Below are 21,316 nucleotides of genomic sequence, written 5' to 3'. Positions count from 1 at the left end.
GTATCCACTATTTTGGGATGAAGATGGTCATTCTACTATTTCAGGAATGGCAATGGTACCAACTACTTTCGGAAGGAGCAACTTAAAGAGACGCTCGTCAGCCGGTGCTATGTTCATGGAGGAAATGCTTTCGGGTATTCACTCAGAACGTGCCGGTTGCTTCACGGGCGACATCATTTAAAAATAAATGAATGCCGACGGACGAGTTAAATAGGTAGCAGCAAATCTTCTTCTTCTTCTTCTTCTTCTTCTTCTTCTTCTGAGGACACAGACCATCCACCAAGTTGAATATTATCACATTTAGCACGTGGGCCTAAAGCTGAAGTGGGCTTTTTGGCCTCGCTCGCATCGCAACGGACCTCCGCAACCGTAACAGAGATCGATGAGCCAAATCCAATTTCAATCGCCCTCCCGTTTTTGCCGTTTGGAGTGCAGAGAGAGAGAAAGAGAGAGAGAGAGAGAGAGAGTTCAACCGTCTCCTAGCGTCGCCCCTCGACGAAACGAGGACAATTAGATGGGCAGAAAGTGGGTAGCTGCGGCCACTTGAACTCAGGTGGGGAAAGACTCGAGCTTTTTGACATTAGCAGCGCCCGGTTTTTTAATCTCCGCCATGCCTCACCACCACCTGCTCAACCCCACCCCCATCCTTCCCGCCATGGCCGTCGGCGATAATGGGTCGAGCCTCTTCTCCTCCCCCAGGGCGGCGGCCACCCCAGCAGAGCCGCTAAAGCCGCATAAGTCGCTCGCCAGGGGGCTCTCAAGCTCGCCTTGTGGACCCTCTTCCTCGCCTGGATCGCCATGTTCTTCGTCATCCCCCACCGAGTTCGGCACCGACTTTTACACCGACTGGGAGGACGCCACCAGCGGCACCTCTGCGGCACCGAAGGTCCCGCTTCCCGACTCACCCTGTTTCCGTGCTGAGAATCCCTTTCTTTGTACTCGCCCCCCTGACCGTCTTCTCTTTCGTGTGGTTCAGGAAGCGCTTTGCTGCTGTACACTGGGCCTATACTGCTGATAGCTGTGCTCGCCGTACCTTACCTTCTCCTTTCTGGAGGAGACGACGACGACGTTGTCGCTGAGTACGTGTTTCTTTTCTTTTGCTGCGGATGCCGCCTCCCGTCTGTTTGTTTAATTGCTCGAGTGGTCTGTCAGAGTCCAATATCATCAACCGTCGGCGCTGTCTTTGTTTGACATGTAGAAAGAAGAAGAGTCCCCGCCTCCGTCTAGGGACATTCCCGGTGTTGGTGGACGGCGTGTTTGGGGGTGTGACGGCCGCCGAGTTCGTTGGCATAGCCATGTTCATTGTGTTTGTGGCCTGGGCTGTTTATGGGTACACCGTGGTGAACTTCGAAATGTTGCCCACTTATGGTGATCTAACCCCTCTGGAAAAGAGGTATGCTTGTGTGTTATTGCTGCTTTCCCTATCTCGTATGTGAGGTATTGCAATATCGTGTCCCTATAAGATAACGTCTACCATCGACGGCTTACTGCTGTAGTAACTTCGTTCTCTCCTTCTTCAGGTTCAGATGTTGCAAATGTCAGCATATATCTTCGGTTTGACTGCCTTGACGTGCTTGGCATTTTATTTCTCCCAGTTGCCAGGGGATCAATTCTTCTTCGCCTAATTGGCATCCCTTTTGAGCATGCTACCAGATATCATGTATGGTTGGGGAATCTCACCATGTTCCTGCTGACTATGCACGGACTCTGCTACTTTATTGTTTGGTTATTCGAGGCATCGTATTGAAAGTGTAAGTTCCTACTTTATCTTAGCTTGCACTAGAATAAAAAGATTATTTCACTCATACATGCGCTGCTGCGCGGCAGAGATTTGATTACGCTTTGCCATTTATGGAGCATTTCAATCTGCATGGCATTAGGCAAATGGCTCACAAGTTGGTATGCCATTGCAATGTGACTATATCACTTACTCAAAGTGGGTGGAACCTGGGAAAGCTCTTTGCCACATGACGTAATCATATCTACGCGTATTTCTACAGATAATAGAGTGGAAAAGTGATGGCGGTGCAAACTTCGCGGGCATAATCTGCTATTGTTTTGGATTTACAATGTGGGTGACCACGCTTCCTCCAATAAGAAAGAGATTTTTGAGCTCTTCTTCTACACTCATCAACTCTACATACTCTTTGTGATCTTCTTCTCTCTGCACGTTGGGGATACGTATGTCAGCAAAGCAGCAGGGGGAATTTTCTATTCATGCTTGACCGGTTTCTAAGATTCTGCCAGTCTCGACGGAATGTTGATGTAATTTCTGCAACATCCTTTCCATGTGGATCAGTGAGGCTTGGTCATATCCAAACCCAAAAGTACGATACTTCTCTTGTGATTTCTTTAATTGGGTAGAGCACTTCCCTTTACCGTAGGTAATTCTCTATATGATATCGCAGATCTACACTACAATGCCCTTGGTTTCATCTTCCTGCAAGTGTAGAGATATCTTGGCCTAATGGCATCCTTTTAGCGTTTCATCGAGTCCTCTTGATGGCGGCCATCATCTTTCGGTCCTGATAAAGTCCGCTGGGGAATGACGGGAAAGCTCAAAAGAAGTGTATCTGACCTACTGCTTTCAAACGCAGCTGTCTGGACCCAATGCTAGCTTTGTGGCTTCCGTGGAGGGACCTTACGGGCATGAATCTCCATACCACTTGATGTGAGTCCTTTTTGATTACTTTGACATGTACAATAGCGACTCTAGTTATTTGTTGCAATTAGTCTAATCAGTGCAATTTAAACACATTCAGTAGCATTCAATATAGAGCATCAACTCAATCTCCTTTATATTGTTATCATGGAACAATTTGTCTTTAAATCTTAGTTTGTGATTTGTTTAATAGGCTTGGTGTCAGTCACTTACAAGTAACAAAGCTCTCTTCAGATGTTTTATTAGGGGAGGGACTAATCTGCCTTATTGTTCCCCCAGGTATAAAAAGCTTATTCTGGTAGCAGGAGGCAGTGGGATATCCCCATTCTTGGCAATTTTGAGTGATGTTCTTCATCGCATTAGGGATGATAAACCTTGTCTGCCGAGACATTTTGCTCATCTGGGCAGTAAAAGATCGAGTGAGATTTCTCTTCTTTCGACCGGCGACATGGATTCTATTTGTCCGTCTTTCTCAGATAAAGTTAATGTCGACATCTGCCTGTATGTCACTCGAGAATCAGAACCCTCATTGGTAGGCTAAGCTGCCGTTTCTTTTCTACTACTTGCATTTTTATCTTCTGTGAGTCTGTAGTTTGGAGGCTGGCTGTTGCTAACTGCAGGAAGAGGGAAAATTGAGAAGGTTGTATCCTTTTGAATACAAGATCAAGAGGACGAAGCATGTCAGTTTTGGTTGGGTACAGGAAATAAAATTTGTCTGGAGCTTATGTCATCGTTTCCATTCTTGGCTTCCTGATAATATGGGCTTTGTTAAATGTGTGCTACTTAAACCCATACGACATCTCTAAATGGTGGTATAGAGGGATTTTGTTTTGGGGTGCATGGTTGTAGTGTTGTAATATTTGGGGGTGGTGTTATCTTCTTCTGGCATCGCTCTGGAAAATGTGACTCCAGCTGGGGAGGAAGACAGGGAAGAGAGGAAGGATTGGCTATATGCTGGATCAAGAAACAACCCGATACCAAGCTTCATTGAAAATACTAATGTATTCTATGGTCAAAGACCAGACTTCAAAGGTAAAAGATCTCCTCTTGACAATATTAGTTTCATCTTATTATTTTGATGATAATATGTGCATAAATGCTACTAGAGCTATAAAAATCATTTCCTGGATATTGGTAGAGAGAGAGCTTAATGTGCACCTTTGAGTCCATCTTGCCAATTGGCGTACATACATACTTAAGAATGTGCCGACGTGGAGAACAAAAAACAAACAATGCTTGACTGAGAAATGGTCAAGTTCTCCGTGTTGTGGGTGGCACTTTTCATGTCTTCATGTCTAATAAAAAGTAAATGACTCAGGTTTTTCTTATTTCAGATAAATTAACATATATCAGGCCACCATAATGGGCTTCCTGCTTGTCCTAAAAATTTTAGATTGAACATAGTATCGTCTAATATCTTGTGAGAGCGTACATGATAATGCTAGTTCAGATTTTGCTACTCAGTGCTTACTGATTTATGATCTTGGTGACACTTTTTGAAACTTTGTATGCAGAAATTTTTGGATGGTTTCGGATTCCTGGGGCTGCGTGGATGTTGGTGTGTTGTGTGCGGTCCGCAAACTCTTCAATCATGTTGCAAAAGAAATCAGGTCACAGGATTTAAGAAGAAAGGGCAATAGACCTGTTTTCCACTTTAACAGCCATAGCTTTGATCTGTAGCCTTCACCATGAGATCATGTTAGTTTAGAACTAGATAGTAACATCATGGGTATGGGAGCTTTATTTACAGGTCCCATAGGTGTCCAATATGAAGCTTATTCTCGACTGGCAGTATCTTAATTCATGCCTGGCTGTATACGTCACGCTGCAATTTGCAGGAGTTTGTCATTGTCTAGATTTTAATTCCATTTTCGTCTATTTGCTGCCTCACATATAAAAAGACTATCAAGTCGTAAACTATTGCTGTCTGAAATGACTGACTTCTTGTCAGTTTTTGATAACTAGAGTAGGACTTGAAAGACCACTTCATCGTGCGTCTTCCCTCGATGACCCAGTACAGATGGGTAGATAATTGTGTAATGTGTTTATCAATCTCTAATTGCAAAAATCGTACCCCCAGTGGATTCATTGACTTAGAGACCAGACTTGGCCCTTTCATTTGCTAGAGGGAGCGTGAACCACATAAAACGCGCGCACACACGCAGGATCTCGGACTTTCGATCACTGGATATCCCCTTCTTAGCAATTGCGCATAATCAATTCCCACTAAAGGGGGCTTCTGTACACATGCATGTACTATGCCCTTTTAGAGAGTACAAGTTCACGTAAGACTTGTCTGAGACTTTCCGATTGGGATTTTAAATATCAAGGATACTGAGGGAAGACGTGGAGGAAAAAAAATATAACTCTGAAACAAGTGGAACTTGTCATTTTAATCACCACAAGAGAAGTTAAGTCGAAAGGACTCTCTCTTAAGAGGATCCTGGATTACACTGGCGGCAATATAGTGTGACACGCTGTTGAAGTTGTCCCCAGCCGAGAAAAGACGTCTCCCTATCTTGTTGTACAAGATGTGGCTTTTGGTGCATTTGCATGGAAAGAACTTCTGGCTTGGGCCGCTGCAAGCTGAAGCTGCAATTCAGACACTTGATTCTGCAAGTAAGATATCGTGCCTACGCACCCATATACTGGGTCTCTCACCCTTGCATTTGCCTCGTACACCCTAAAACTGCTCACCGCATCTCCTCTGATTCACCGGAAGTTCCTGCAAAAAGTAAAACCCGGATTGCCTCAGGCTCTGGAATTACTCTGGAGGAAACTGAAACTGCCCTATGACAGTTACTGAAATCATCTGGGTTGATCTAATTAACCATATATATCAACGCATATTCTATAGTCCACCATTGTTGTATCGATAGATCTGGAAAAAAAAAAAAAATGAGTGCACCACCAGCACTAGGTCACATCTGTACCTAAAGGCCAAAAGTACAGTTGCTCTTACTCGACATGAATCAATCGACCTAGAAAATAGGTAACTACTTCGGATCACACACACTGGAAGGTGGGGTGTTTAATGAGGGCTGCACATCCACACAGCACAGAGAGAGAGAGAGAGAGAGAGAGACCTGCAAATATTTGCTGAGATTACTGGGCACCAAAGACCTTATGAACAATGGCAAACTTATGAGGGTCGTGGGGTGGGAAATATGGAGCGAAGATGCAATCCTTGAGCAGCGGCGTCTCAACAGCTTGCAGGAAGCACATGGCGAAGATCCCGACGATCCTCCCATAATTCCTTTCCCCGGTTGTGAGTATTGCGACACTTGCTCGTCTTGATGAAAGACGAAGCCAGACACTCAGCATATGTTGCAGCAGCACAATGTTGCAAGCTTAGAGCTGAAGACAAAAGGGCATGGAAATGGCCATTTATACTAGAGAGCGAAGGTGACAGCGTGGACGTGTTTTCCCCTAGCCTGCTGCAGTACATAAATTGGATGCACATGCATCGTTTTGAAATCTAAAACACCATCATAATTACTCGATTAGAAAACGAACTAGCTAGATCGCAGACGGAGACTAGGTTTTTCTTTTTCTTTTCTTTTTTTTTTTTAAATTAAAGACACAAGCAACGGGATGGATGGAGAGAGTCGACCACCGCCTAGGCGCGTGATGGGTTGGCAATCTCGATCCATGCACTTGTGTAGTTCCCACGTTCTTCTTTGACTCTCTCCACATCTATACAATGATCCATTTAATTGACCTGCCTTCCGTGTGTAATCCCTTTTTCAATTGAATCGCCTTAACTTCCAATTTGAAGGTGGTTGATTAGATAATGTCAAATATATTGAAGAACCCAATCTTATCTCGAGAGTAATGATCCATTTCACACTTGACTTTACTTTCTACCTAAAGTTCACATATATGAAATTTTTGAAATCTAACCATGAAACCATGACTTTATGTCCAATACTTCGTGACATCTCTAGCTAGATCCAATGTGAATACTCGCTAATCGCTGGTGAATCTTCTCATGAAACTCTCTCTCTCTCTCTCTCTCTCTCTCTCTCTCTCTCATATAGATCCTCAGCTCGAAATTAACCCTAAGCATCTCAATTTGGTTCTCTTGCGTGCGAAACTTGTGCAGATGAGCCATTGCTAATCTTACCGTCTATGAGCTACGGGAAGCATATAGATCCTCAGCTCGAAATTGACCCTAAGCATCTCGATTTGGTTCTCTTGCGTGCTAAACTTGTGCAGATGAGTCATCGCTAATGTTACCGTCTATGAGCTACGGGGAAGCCTTGCGCTAGTGCATCCTCCATCTAACAGTAAGATAATGATTGATTATGCAGAATGATGTGGATGAGGTGCACGCTCGTCTTATGAAACGAGGCTACGAGTTCGTGTTTGATTACAAGACAGCCTGGTGATTGGACTGCTGAGGTGACCCGGTTAAGCCAAGTTCTGAGGGGCAAAGGTTTTCAGACATGCTTGTTGAAAACGCCAATGTGCATCGACGGAGAGGACAAGTAGTACCTGATCATCTGTCTCCTTATTCTTTCCAAAGTCGGAAGGTTACCACCGGCAAGGAAAAAAAGAAATGTAGGAAGCTAATCATGCACAGCCATTCACTTTAGGGAGCTAACTCCGCGAATATTGGGAAAGAACCACAAGAGACTATGCCTCCACTTTATTACTTCTTTTCATCACAATATGCCGAGCATTTCCTGAACTAAACAGTCCACTGGCGGTTCTGGTACAGATCACTCTTTATCTTCACGTTAAATACTAGGTTAAATGGCACCACAAGGAGCTGCTTGGATAGCTGCTGAGTCCTCTGATCTGGCATGAGGGTAGAACCATTGAGAGTACTCAAATCACAGAAGAAACCTCAGCATCTGCGGCAATATTTGAGCCACACGAACAACCCACTACAAGATGTTTATCAGCTAAGATGCCATGCGGATGCCGATTGTCATGCCACAAGAAGTAGAATTACCATAGCCAATCATGTGTTTCCCAAAGGTAGGATCTCAGCCACATTTAACGAACCAAAATACTACCTTTACCGAGACACCTTCATTGCAATCGTCGTACCACTTTGTGGCACATCTATAAGAGCATAAAAATCGTGGCACATCTATAAGAGCAGCACGCCAGACATTCTTAAATTGGGCTTATGCGTTCATACGAGCGCCGCTGTTGTCCTCTGAGGAACACGACGTGCACGTGTCATGCCCTGACTGCACCTCTTGGTCTTGGACGACGGCCCACGGGAATCATTGCTTTTGTCGGCGTTTGATTCACGACTCTTCCTTTAACCCAACTAAAACAGGTCCGTTGATTTCACCAAAACAACTTGAAAAATATTTTTCATTTTTTTATAATTGATTCTCGAAAAAGAACTAATTGAGAAAAATATTTTCCATCAACAAAAATGTCTTCTGAAATATGAGAAAATATATATTTTTTCCGAAAAATATTTTCATCACTCACTCTCTTACTTCACCTTTTAGGATGGCCATGGAGTCCCCTCTTCTTTCTTTTTTTCTTCTTTCTTTTTAAAAAATTCAAATATTCAAATATTATTTTTCTCTTTTTCCTTTCTTTCTTTATTTTATCTTATCCCCTTCTTTAGTCGATCACCAGCCACAGGCATGCTCACCACTCACTAGATCACAAACACAAGCCTCGAGCTCACCCAAGGTCGGTAGCGTAAGCCTCGCCACAGCTCAAGCTTGCTGAAATCTAGCAAGTTTGTGGCCGGTCGCCAATCATTGATGTGACTTGCGATTAATCGAAGAAGAAGAAGTAGGAAAAAAGGGAAGAAAAAGGGAAATTTTATTTTTTAAGAATAATTTTAAAAATTATGAAAAGCAATGGAAGGAGGAAAATCAAATCAAATTTTCAACACCAAACGGCAAAAATATTTTTAATTACTTTCAGGTTCTAGTGAAACATCAAAAATACTATCATTTTCTTAAAAAAGTGACTTTTGAAAAATATTTTCTAAAACGCAACTTTTCACAAAACGATTCGAGCCTACGTCTTTTAAGCTTGCACACATGAGCATTTAACCTCATGCGCAATAAGTAACTTTAACTTACAAACTAAAAACTAATAGGTGGCCTTAAGTATTCGTAAACATTGTTCTTCCAAATCGTGTGATAATATATGAAATTCTGTGAAAATGACTCTCAGGACATAAAAGTTGGTAGAGTTCATATATTTCACTTACAAGAAACCACGGTCGCCGTCTTAGGAACACAAATTAAGCTTTTTATATCAATCCTTGAGATCGAATAATCTTTTGAGACTGCCAGAGGAACACACAAAATGTGTGAATTATAGTAATTGCCCAGTGTTTGTGAAACAGTAGGACGGTCATTCCTGGTGCAAATTGATTATGTGCTCAAAAGAGTCGATTTAGAGGAAATGACCCAATATTTAAGAGTTCTTACCAAATGTTAAATCAGCAACCATCTTTAGTAGATATTTTATCATAGTTGCAGTTGGATTTGTTTATGGCATCGAAGGAATATTCTGATGACAATTTCAAATGACTTGGTAAAACAGCTTGACTTATGACCAGGACTATTTTCTCATTTGTTTCTTTTGCACATGTGCGTTTTGATATTAATGTTTAGGAATAAGAGTAATGGAAGTCTATCAAATTGATGCAATCAAGTTATTTTATTAACTTCATCCAACTTAGTTAATAGAAAATGTCAATGTGGTTATTTTTAATATTTTCTCTCCCTTACATGACGATGACATGGCTAAAAACATGAAACATACAGTAGAATGATATCATTTTAGTCCAATTTTTTAATTCGAATTTTAGTGAAATTAAATTTAAAAATAAACTAATATACATATAAAGAGAGGGTGATAAACTAGGCGGCTAAGGGTTGCAAGCTCGTCGCCATTGCCGCCCACCATTGCTAGGAAGAGCTAGCAACAGTGGAGGATGGTTGATGGGGTTCGTCGGGTCTTGACCAGTGAATGGCAACCCTCACCAACAATAGGCAAGGGTCATAGCAAGTGAGGTCAGCCATTCCCCACTCTCATTGGCCCTTCGTAGCAATGGTGGGGGCAGCAACGGTTGAGGGCTGCATTCTCACCCTTCTCCTTTAAAAAAAATTAATAATTACAATTTAGCTTTTTATTTTAATTTTAAAAATATATAAAAATCAGATTTGGATCCAAACGATATCATTGTAGGTACGCCAACAATGTAAGATAGAAAAATAATAATGAAAAAAAAACAAGTCAGCAATTTCCATCAATCAAATTGGACAGAGTTAACAAAACTCAATTGCACCAATTTAAAATGTTTTAAGATTTAATTGTACTTTTTGCAAGTTTAAGAATTCAAATGCACTTTCAAAATATTTACACATTGTTGAGAGACACATAGTCTGCACATAGACTAATTGGACGCTGAACTTTCAACCTTATGCTGCAATTCTTTCCCACTGATTTCGTCAAAAGGACCGCAAGCTAATAATTTGCTAGTAAATGAGAATAAAACAATATTTTCTCTTTCGCAAATTCTGGGAAACCGAGTTGATTCGCACCTCATCGGGGGCATTCGGTGTTGAACTGATTGTCAAGAAAATTGCGCCAATGGTATTATCGTCCTCACCAGACAGCTGTTCATTTTATTATAGGTGTACGGTTAGATTTCAGAAAGGCGAAAACGAAAGGCTTGGGCTGAACTCCTTTCAGCGGGTTTGCCACCTCGCGAAACGCGTTCACCAACCTTTCAAACCCTAAAGCCCCGCTAGGAAAGCGGAAAACTCGGGAACGCCTTGGACGGTGAGAAACTGGTACGTTGATTTTAAGCTTCGTGAAAACACTAGGAGGACAGTCGTCTCTAACCGCTGTAGAGAACGTGCGAACTTCAACGCAAACGGGGACGCAAGTTCCTCAACTCTGAAAAACGGGTGCAGCTGAGGAGCAAAGTTTGAGAATGGCAGTCTTATGTAATGAGAGAGAGAAGGGGTCTTAAGCAGAATTGCTATGACCTTCACAGCATTCAACAGGGACAAAATCTTCACCCAAAAAAAAAAAAAACCGAAAGAAACGGAGACAAAAGGCTTTCTCCAAAATTGACCGGTGGAAATTCAAATTTGGAGTTCTCATGATCTCCCATCACGAGAGAACAGATATTAGACTCGGATGAAGCAACAAGCGCATGATACCCATGGCTTGACCCAGCTCATTTGTTTCCCATACCCCTTGTCTCGTAATTGCCCCTCAGTTCTAGCAGTTCAGGTGCTCAGACTTCTTTGAAGTAGACAACCTAGAAAGGAAATGCACGTTTGGTGAAGGACCGACATTGTGTCGTGGCCCACACGATTCAGCTAGTGTGAACACTCTGCCTTTGTAATATTTGACTGCATAAGCAATACCCGTTTGAAATTCAACTATTATGAACTTCAAGCTGTAACTCAGACTAACGGAAGAACCAGAAATGTGGTCTCGTCTACTCTGAACACAATTCCTTGGCCAGGCTCCATATCCACAAGTCCATCCATCTTGTATTTGAGAGTTCATAACATTTGAAAGAAGTTTAAAGTGCCATATATCATTTCAAAAGGACCAACAACACCATACAAAGATGCTTTTTGGACATGATAACACAGCATTGATGCAGCAGTAGTCCCCATTGATAAATAATGTAGCCACAAATCAAGCAACCTGGATCTTATCAGATATATATGATCAATATATGGCGAGTTCTTAAAAAGTTGAAACCGCACCATCTCTTCACATAGAGGGTCAAGGTTACAACTTAAACTTCTTTCAAATCATTTTATATTCAGGAAATGGACCATTACAATTACACCCGTATGTGCAAGGCTAGGAGACTACATGGAACCTGAAATTTTAGTGTGAGTTTCTCGCATCTGACCTTAAAGCTTGGCATTCTGAAAATTTCCTTGCATTACGCTTCTTAATACCATCTCTAAACAGAACACTTGCAACGGGATGGATTTCTCTTAATGTAGAAGCTTGCTGTTTGCTTCTCTCCATTTCTTTCCTCTTCAAATATTTCACTGCCTTTGCCTGAACTGTACATACCCAGATGAGTCAAACAACAGAATGACTATGCTTAGAATTCCATTCGCTGCAAAGAGCTTATTAAAATGCAGTTGAAGGCACTCACCAATCAAATAAGTGCTAGTGGTCCCAAGTCAAGATTGAAATAAGTCCCAAAATTCTTATGGTAACATCCGAGACAAACTTTCTACATGGAGAGTTTAATCAACAGAAATTCACATCTGACGCTCCATACAATCAAATATTTCCTAGACACACTGTGATATTCAGTCTTCATATTGATGAACATCACTGCTGACTTAAAGATGGTGAAATCTGCTAAAGAGGGAACATGTGACTCCATAAATATTGACCAGCAAATTGCAAGTGCAGCAGCACCGACAAGCTGTTTCTAAACTTGATGCGTGGTTCACTCAACATTGGGAAGTATTTTAATTCAAGTGATATAAGTATGCCCAAGACCTGGCTACCTACAATTTTTTATTTTCAACGAAAAGAACAACTTTGCATGTTGAGAATCAGAATTGATCAAAAAGTAAAGGAAGTAACTTAGAGAATGCTGTGCAAAATCTTTAACAACGATGTTGTCTTGTAGGTCAACAAAGGACAATTAAATAATACAACCAGGGTACTTCTTCATCATCACATCTAATTTCAGGTTCATTTACTTAGCTGTCATCACTACTATGAGCCAAGGGATACATTTATCCCTACTGGCAAAAGTTGGAATAGGCGAAGGGAACAGGTTCAACAGCTGTCTCTGTTTATCTATATCAGTTTGTCTAATAAATTCCATAAAAAATTAGATTTCCACTCAAAGCTCTGTAGTCTTTGAATACAGCAGAATGACGACCGTCGATTTCTTCCACTCCCTCGACCATTCTCCATAAGCGCTCAGCGCAAAGAATACTTACATACAGACTTGATCAAATGGAGCAACTTAAATGGCGCATCCAAAAATAATGTAACTTCACCAAAACATTTTCAAGGAAGAAATAAAAATATTATGAGTTTGAACCAACATTGTCAACTGTTACTGTAACATCATGCCCTAAAGTGCATCATGAAAGAAAATTGAGAGAAATTTTTTTATGGATTATATCCTTCCATTAGCAGAGTAAAGTATTATATCGAAGAGAGAATGTTCATGGACCATTAGTATGATAGAGGCAGGACAAGCAGTAGAGATAAGATCAGATAAAAATAGATAAGACTAATGCTTTACATACAACATACCACTGCATGCACCAGTGGATGCAATAGCAACTTCCTTGAGACTTACTATACTCTGGATATCTCCAGTGAAATTTTCCAAGCCAGAAGTATCACTCCTCCGTAGATATAGAAGGGCATTTTCACATGCCTGGTTGGCAAAGGAGGGAAAAACCAAAAGCATGGTGAAGACTGCACATTATAATTCAGGGGACGTAATACTAGTTTAAAAAGCATCAAAAGCATATTGGTCTGCATCCACATAAGTTAGACATGCTAATTTTAAGGCAGAAGTCCTCAAAAACACTTGATGGTGAATAAATAAAAGACTTGCATGACAAAAGTGAGGAAACTGTTACTGCCTGCGGATTATTGAGTATATTACATATTAAATAGTCCCACGTTCATGTTGACTGTCCTAGTTTGGATTGTCAATGCATCGACACGGGAACGGCAGAGAGCAATTTGTCAATGCAGACACTGATACATTCATAACTAACTTCTATGTCCGACAACGCATTCTAAGTATCCAGCTAAACACAGTTTTGTTATTGACGGAGTTGTCTTAAGGAAGTCCAAAGTAGTCGTCTTGATCCACCACACCTTAATACAGCGACTTACTCGACCAGTCAAATAGAATTCGAAGCATGTACCAATTAATCTGGTCAATAAGATACAACAGCATTGGAATACTAATATCGGCTTGAAGATGCATAGTTCCAAACCTAGTTATCCAAATTGCTACCAACCATGATTTGGAAATGAGAATAGATATCGCCCCCCGTGTGGCATTGAAGAAATGCACATTGCTTCATTTTCCACTCAGCATTGCAGTGAAAACTTTGAGAGGTCAATGGAACTATGGCAGCAACAATATGCTACCTTTGTGGCAATGGGATAAAAACCATTGTCAAGCGCATCCTTGGCAAAGTTCTCCCATTCGGTGTGACCAACTTGTAGCCATTGATGAACTCCAGATTTGTTTTCCCGAAAAACAAGTGCTTCGTACCTCAGTGCCAAGCAACTCTGATAAGATCATACAAACCAAACACAAAAGGAATGAAAAAGGCCCTCCAAGACTACATCCAAGGCTGTAGGAACGTGATCAGCATTCGACTAAGGAAGCCCTAATTCATCGACAATTCCATCAAGGATCTGGCTTCAACGTCGTAAATGGTCAATTGGTCATAACAAAGAAGAAGAAGAAGAAGAAGAAGAAGAAACGATGACATAAATCAGCTCATCTGTTCATCGTGCGTTTAGAAACATACATAAGTTAAATCATCAGTTCCTCTTTCAGGATTTTTTGTTTTTTTTTTTTTTTTTTTTGAAATCATGCATAACGGAAGAGGTGGCACTGACCTCAAAATCCCCAATGACGGCAAAAGCTCGAACCAGGAACTCGAGAACCGAAAGCACACGGACGACGCTCTCATCCACGATCTCCCGAAGTACACGAAGAGTCTCGAATCTCAGGAACCGTTCTAGGCTCGATCGCACTTGAACCGCCGAGTCCACGTCCTTGGAGACCAGCAAGGTCCGGAGAAGGCCGAGAGCCGCATCGTCGAACCTGCGAATGGCGATGGAAGTGCGCGATGTCAACACGAACGATTGCCGGCGGCGTCCGCGCACTGTATCAGCCTCGCGAAACGAGCGTCGACGCGAACCTTCTGAGCTCGATGAGGAGAGAAAGAGAGAGACTTCCGGCGACGAGAGCGCGTCCGCCATTTTCGAGATTGCGGAGGGAGCCGCTTGCTTCTGTCGATGGCGCCACTTTCTCTCGCTGCGTCTCCTCCTTCTTGTGGTGCTGCCTCGGGCGTTTCAGGCCCAAAGCAAAGCAACATCGGCCCTAATTCTTTTGTTTTTCTTTTTTTCTTTTTCTAACTTTTGGTGCGGGAAATGATTTTGTTTAAAGTCATTGCAAAGAGAGTTGAAATTGTAAATTTTTCCTCTATGCCTTGTAGGAATAAGGAAAATCATTCGTCTTTATATGTCAATCGCCTTCCGTAATCTAACTCATACTTTTTATTTCACAAAAAATAATTTGAAAAATATTTTTGGCTTTTGACGTCTCGTTCATGGAAAATGAACTAGTCAAGAAAAAACACTTTATCGATTTAAAAATAATTCTAAAATAAGGAAAAATATTTTTCATTTTTCAAAAAAAAGTAGTAAAATATTTGTCTCACTCACCAGCCCTCCTAACCCCTTCTTCTTTCTTTTCTTTTTTTTTTCTATTGAAACTACAAAATTGCCCTTTCAGGACGAAAATGACTAAAATGCCCTTAAACATTTTTTTTAATTTAAAAGAGAATTCGATCTCCACTGTTCATTTAGGATTTATCTAGGCCATGAGTTATGTCATGTCACTAATCTATGTGATTAAAATTTCAGTCAATCATAAAATTACTTAATCCTTTAGTATTTTTATCTTATTCCTTAAGATTGAATCCCAACCTTTGATCAAAACAGTGGTTGAGATTCAATATAGCATGATTTCTGACTTGTAATTTGCAAAGTAAGTCTCTCAAGTCTGAACCAACTTAATCACCTTGCCCAAAGAAAATGGCACCCTCAGAACTTCAGTTCCATCATACGTCAAAAAACCTTATTATTCATACGCAATACAAGTAGAGCTTGCAATGCAATGTTCGATTCAGTTACAGAGAGTTGGTTTGTAGTCGATCACGACTATCTTCTCCAAATGAGGCCAGATGCGCTCGTGCATTTCGAGGTGAGCAGGATGACCCATGTACGCTGCTATTCCCTCGGTGCTTTCAAATGTTAGCTCGATGACGTGCGTGAAGCCCTCATTTGAGTACTTGACGCTCACATCCTTTCCCCTAAATGTCACATGAGAAATGACAACCCAAGATCAGACATCTGAACAGACTGCTGAGGAACGTTCCATGACAGATACACCAAGACATAAATATGAGGACGTAGGCGCACCCAACTTCTATCGAGGGGGATAATGGGAAAGAGCGCAAAGAAAGGGAAAGAAGAACGTAGAGATTAGACAGAGAGGAGAATACATGTGCCAAGATTTTAAGGATTCGACGAGGTTGACGAGATTGGAGTGATCCTTGATGAGCTGCTCGATGTGGTCAGGGGCTGTTTCGGCTTTGAACTTGAATAGCAACACACGCCTCACGAATCCCTTCGCTTCCTCCATTGTTTTCTCTTTTGGTCGTGACGCTTCCTCCATGGTTAGTTTCCAACTTCCGACTTCAAAACAGTTTTCCCCACTCTCAAGCATTTAGACTCCACGATCCACACTATCCCTTTACTTATAGTGGTTTCGCGGGAATTACACGGAACTCACGCACCTGGATTTTCGGGTAGTCCACGTTTTTTCTGAAATCCTGATCAATTATTGTCTAGAAAAAGCTGGACATCGATGGGATCAGGACTCTGGAGCAATGGATGGTAGTCATGGATGGTAGGGTACAAGTGAAAGCTGTATTGTACGGCTTAAATAAAAGCAGTAGAGGTCGGAAGGGTAGGCGAAAGGAGGAAGTCCGCGGGAGGAAGGTTGGTAGATTCATTGAAAGGAAGAAGTCCACGTTGAAGGTCTCTAAAGCACATACATACATACATACATACATGCATACATGCATGCATGCATACATAGAGAATTAGAGAAATACATTAACTAACATCATAAAAGAATTTTATGAATATGTTAATAGAAATATATCAACTTGCCTATATATCCAAGCAAGGGTATTGTGCCCTCGCTTTGTTTGACCGGCCACGACGCCCTCACCCGTGATAACTTTATTTTAGATAGAGTACTTCTATTAATTTGCTTGATATTTACTAAGTTTTAATGAATTTTTGGTGAACTTATTTGCTACTCATATGATTTTATTGAATTTTGTAGGAACCATCTGCACTTTTTGTAGAATATGCCAGGCCATATGCATAATTTTACCATGTGTCGGTGCTAGAATTTGCTTATCAGTCCTTACGCCTCAATATCTTTCAAAAGATCTCAATATCATCTAGAATATTTTAATATCTTCTGAAATATTTCAATATCTTCCAGTAATTTATCTTGAAGAAAAAGCTAGCCAAGACCTAATAGGAGACTGGCTTAGGACATATTTTGGAGGCTATATAAACCTCTCTTGTGCCGCATATTTCAAATTCCAGAGAGCCATGGAGCCACCACCAGATTTTAGGTTTTCTTAGTTAGCGTTTATGCTTATATTTTATTAATGGAATTGGCGCATGTCAAGAAGAAGAAGGAGGCGGCAAACCCAAACCTATATATGACTCAAATTGGTGAATTTGTTTTAATTTAGCATTATCTCCTCTTTAATTTTTGTTGTTGGTTTAGCTTTAATTATGTTCTAAATTTCTTTTGTTAAAGCTACAATGGATCTTAATCATGATTGATTGATTTTCAAGACTTGTTAATGTAATTTAATTGTTTTGATTGTGGCGTTCTCTATTATAATCTTAATGTTTTTGAAATTTTGCCAACTTTTAAATGATTTTTGATGTATGCATGATACCGAGTGGAGATTGCATGCATGAGCACTAGCAATATTGAACTATAAATTAAATCTAAGTCAAAGTACACTAGGTTGTTTATGTGGTTGCGTAGTGATCTAGGTTTGGAATACTTAGATTGAATACAGAAATTTCCACAAGAACTTAATACTTTTAGGTAATTTAAATTCACCTAAGGTTAGTGTGGGTTAATATACCTAATTAGAGATTATTAGATCGAAGTTGGCTTGTAATCTAACATAGGGAAATTTCACCAACACAATTGGAAATTAATTTATTGCATGACGAGTTTAGAGAATTGATTATGATTGGTTAAATAAAGTTGGATGCTCAAACACTTTGTGATCTTGGTTAAAATCTTGAAATTTGCATTGTAAATTTTTGGTTTGCTTTAGATTAGATTTACTTTGCAATTTTAATTAGCTTTTGAATCATTTAAGTTTTAGCTCTTTTATATTTCAGTCCTTTAATTGGTTTAGTTCACTTTTTTACTTGCCTTTTGACTTGGTTAGCTAAATTTTTGGATTAATCACCTTCGGTAAGCATTGAATAATTAGAGACAATCCCAATGTGAACAATACTCACTCATCACTTTATTACTTGTAGATATTGTGCACTTCCAATTCACTTGACAAGTTTTGGCAACGCTTGTTGGGGATTGCTTTGATAATTTTCCAATTAGTATTGATATCGTGATTCTTGGTTTAGACTAGTCTTTATTTTGTTTTTAATTTGTTTCTCTTGTTGGCCAAATTGACCTCTCTATAAAAGGTGGGAAGAGCATCGCATAACCGAAGCCAACAAGAAGACCTTGAAATGTTTGATCTCTAAATTGAAAGAACCTTTTTTAGGAGAAGAAAAGAGCAAGCACAAGCAATCTTCATTGCAATGGCCAAAAATTAAAAAGACACACTTCTAAGGAGAACTTTGAAAGATTATGCTACACCAACAATTCAAAAGCACAATCAAGTATAAGAAGGCTGGTGGTGCTAATAATTTTGAGATTAACCCATCCTTAATTGAAATGCTTTAAAATGCAGGGCAATTCAACGGATCACCTAATGATGATCCAAATCTACATTTAGAAGCATTCCTTGAAATTCATGACATTGTTAAATTCAATGGCATTATGCGATGATGCCCTTAAGTTAAGATTGGTCCTATTTTCTCTTCGTGATAAAGTTAAGGCTTGGTTGACTTCTCTTCCCAAGCCCCATTACCACTTGGCATGACTTGGCTAAAAAAATTTCTAAGTATTTTCCTTCAAAATGTGAAACAATAGTATTACATTTATGCAAATGAATGGTGAGTCCTTTTATAAAGCATGAGATAGATTTAAAGAACTGCTAAGGAGACGCCCGTATCATAGACTGCCAGTTTGGATACAAAAGCACACATTCTATAATGGAGCACATCCTATTATTCAGGCTAGTCTAAATGCAGCAATTGGAGGCACTTTGCAAAATAAGTCACCGAAGAAACTTTTGATCTACTTGAGGAGATGGCAAGTAATAGCTACCAATGGCCAACCGAGATACCAAGCCTAGAAGCCAAGTGAAGTTCATGAAGTTGACACCAATACGGCTTTGAACATGAAACTTGATACATTAAGGTAATGATTGCTTCTTTGAAAACTCAAGAAGTATCTTGTAAATTTTGTGGTGGAAATCATATTAGCACTTTTACCCCAAAAAATCATATTAGCACTGATTATCAAGTAGGTAATCCTTATGGTAGTTCTTTTGAACATGTTAACATTGTTTCAAATTTTAACGGGCTCTCAAAACAATTTGTATTCCAACACTTATAATTCGGGATGAAGGAATCATTATAATCTATCTTGGGGTGGTCAAAATCAACAAGGACCGAGAGCACCACCACCACACATGGAGAAGCCGAATTCTAACTTGGAGGATTTTGTTACCAAGATAGCCCAAAATGTGGATAGGCAAGTCCAAGCTGTAGAAAACAAGCTCAAACCATGCAAGATTTCATGGGAAACACTCATATAAGACTCCACAATCAAGAAGCATCAATTGAAACATAGAGAAGCAAGTGGGGCAACTAGCTCAAGGAATTAATGAGAGACAAAATGGTGTCTTGTCCAGCAATACCAAGAGAAACCCCATAGAGAATACAAAAGCTATTAAATTAAGGAGTGGAAAAAGTTGGAAAGCATCAATTTGAATTGATGTGCGATGCTAGCGATTATGCCGTTGGAGCCAATCTTGGTCAAAGAAAGGATGAAATTTTTTGAGCCACATATTATGCTAGCCGAACCCATAGTAAAGCCCAATTGAATTATGCCATTACTGAAAAGGAGCTTTTCGCAGTTGTTTTTGCTTTTGATAAATTCTATTCTTAATTGATCGGCTCTAAAATAATTGTCTCTACTGATCATGTAGCTTTAAAGTACTCGTTGGCAAAGAAGGATGCGAAACCAAGGTTGATTCGTTGGATCTTGTTCCTCCGAGAGTTTGATTCAGAGAGCAAGGACAAGAAAGGGGTCAAGAACCTTGTGGCCAATCATCTATCTAGGTTACCAAATGCCTCTAATAATGAGGTACCGATCTTGGATGACTTTCCTAATGAGGCACCCTTTTCTATGAAAATCAAAATTCCATCGTATGCAAATATTGTGAACTATTTGGTAAGTGATATCCTTCCCCCTGACTCGATTTATCACCAAAGGAAGAAGTTTTGCTCTGATGTTAAGCACTACTTTTGAAAGAATCCTTACTTGTTTAAGGTACGTGCTAACCAAGTTATTAGATGTTGTGTTGCTTATGAAGAAATCCTAATATTCTTTCTCATTGTCATGATGGAGAGCCGGTGGTCACTATGGTGCCACCAAGACTACTCGCTAAGATCTTACAATGTGGATTTTATTGATTTACTCTTCTTAAGGATGCATATGCTTATGTTTCTCATTATGATAGGTGTCAAAAACTGGGAACATATCTAGAAGGCATGAAATGCCCTTAAACAATATTATAGTGTGTGGAATTGTTTGATGTTTAGGGCATTGACTTCATGGGTCCATTTCTACCTTCTTTCAATAACACTTACATATTAGTTGCTTGTGAGTATGTGTCTAAATGGGTAAAGGTTGTGGCTTTGCCGTCTAATGATGCTAGGGTTGTTTGTAATTTCTTGAAAAACACATCTTTACTCAGTATTATACACCTAAGCGCATTATAAGTGACCAAGGCACACACTTCATGAATAAACATTTTAAGTCACTTTTGCATAAATATGAAGTCACTCATAAAGTAGCCACTGTTTATTATCCCCAAACTAGTGGCCAAACTAAGATATATGATAGGAGATAAAGAGAATTTTGGAAAAGACTATGAACACTAATATGAAGGATTGAGCAAGAAAACTTGATGATGCTTTGTGAGCTTATAAAACTGCTTTCAAACTCTTATCGATATGTCACATTTTCGGCTTTTGTATGGTAAAGTATGTCATCTACCTATTGAGTTGGAACAAAAGCATATTGGGCTTTGCAGAAACTTAACTTTTAATATGCAGGTAGTATATGAAAAATGATTGCTTAAGTTGGATGAGTTGGAAGAGATACGCAATGATGCATTCGAAAGTGCAAGAATTTACAAGGAAAAAACAAAGAGATGGCATGATCAACACATCTTAACGAAGGAGTTTCATGTAGGTGAAAAAGTTTTATTATATAACTCACATCTTCGTTTGTTTCCAAGTAAGTTGAAGTCTAAATGGACCGGTCCTTACACCATCACCAAAGTATTCCCTTTTGGAGCAATCGAGATTACCAATAAGAAGGAAGAGACTTTCAAGGTGAATGGTCATAGACTCAAGCACTACTATGGCGGAGGTTTCAATGCCCAAACATCTTTCATTACCTTAGTT

At 40.1% G+C, this 21,316-nt stretch overlaps 2 protein-coding genes, 1 long non-coding RNA gene and 1 pseudogene across 3 annotated transcripts; 2 read left to right on the top strand and 2 right to left on the bottom strand.

The window, feature by feature from the left end:
- The first annotated feature begins 869 nt into the window (after positions 1-869).
- LOC120287740 lies at positions 870-1,264 on the top strand. The gene is made up of 3 exons (XR_005546013.1): positions 870-886; positions 977-1,079; positions 1,199-1,264. It is a non-coding gene; the product is annotated as an uncharacterized LOC120287740 (long non-coding RNA).
- A 31-nt stretch (positions 1,265-1,295) lies between these two features.
- On the top strand, positions 1,296-7,053 carry LOC120287194 (annotated as a pseudogene).
- A 4,465-nt stretch (positions 7,054-11,518) lies between these two features.
- LOC120287193 lies at positions 11,519-15,523 on the bottom strand. The gene is made up of 6 exons (XM_039299907.1): positions 15,512-15,523; positions 14,572-14,711; positions 14,267-14,474; positions 13,787-13,930; positions 12,929-13,055; positions 11,519-11,703 (listed from the first exon to the last, which is right to left on the bottom strand). The coding sequence occupies exons 1-6, from the start codon at positions 15,521-15,523 to the stop codon at positions 11,519-11,521; spliced, it is 816 nt and encodes a 271-aa protein (XP_039155841.1).
- Positions 15,524-15,555: 32 nt separating this feature from the next.
- Positions 15,556-16,145, bottom strand: LOC104434105 (stress-response A/B barrel domain-containing protein HS1). The gene is made up of 2 exons (XM_010047066.3): positions 15,940-16,145; positions 15,556-15,747 (listed from the first exon to the last, which is right to left on the bottom strand). The coding sequence occupies exons 1-2, from the start codon at positions 16,110-16,112 to the stop codon at positions 15,561-15,563; spliced, it is 360 nt and encodes a 119-aa protein (XP_010045368.2). The 5' UTR covers positions 16,113-16,145; the 3' UTR covers positions 15,556-15,560.
- Positions 16,146-21,316: the final 5,171 nt, after the last annotated feature.

Source organism: Eucalyptus grandis, chromosome 8, assembly GCF_016545825.1.
Source record: "Eucalyptus grandis isolate ANBG69807.140 chromosome 8, ASM1654582v1, whole genome shotgun sequence".
NCBI lineage: Eukaryota > Viridiplantae > Streptophyta > Magnoliopsida > Myrtales > Myrtaceae > Eucalyptus > Eucalyptus grandis.
This window is presented reverse-complemented; position numbering and strand designations above follow the sequence as displayed.

Coding starts and splice junctions, on each gene's coding strand:
- LOC120287193 (XM_039299907.1), bottom strand. Junction 13,056..13,786: donor TTTATCCCATTGCCACAAAG/GTAGCATATTGT, acceptor TTTGCCAACCAG/GCATGTGAAAATGCCCTTCT. Junction 11,704..12,928: donor ATCCACTGGTGCATGCAGTG/GTATGTTGTATG, acceptor GGGTATGTACAG/TTCAGGCAAAGGCAGTGAAA.
- LOC104434105 (XM_010047066.3), bottom strand. CDS start 16,112: ATGGAGGAAGCGTCACGACCAAAAGAGAAAACAATGGAGGAAGCGAAG. Junction 15,748..15,939: donor TCCTTAAAATCTTGGCACAT/GTATTCTCCTCT, acceptor TGTGACATTTAG/GGGAAAGGATGTGAGCGTCA.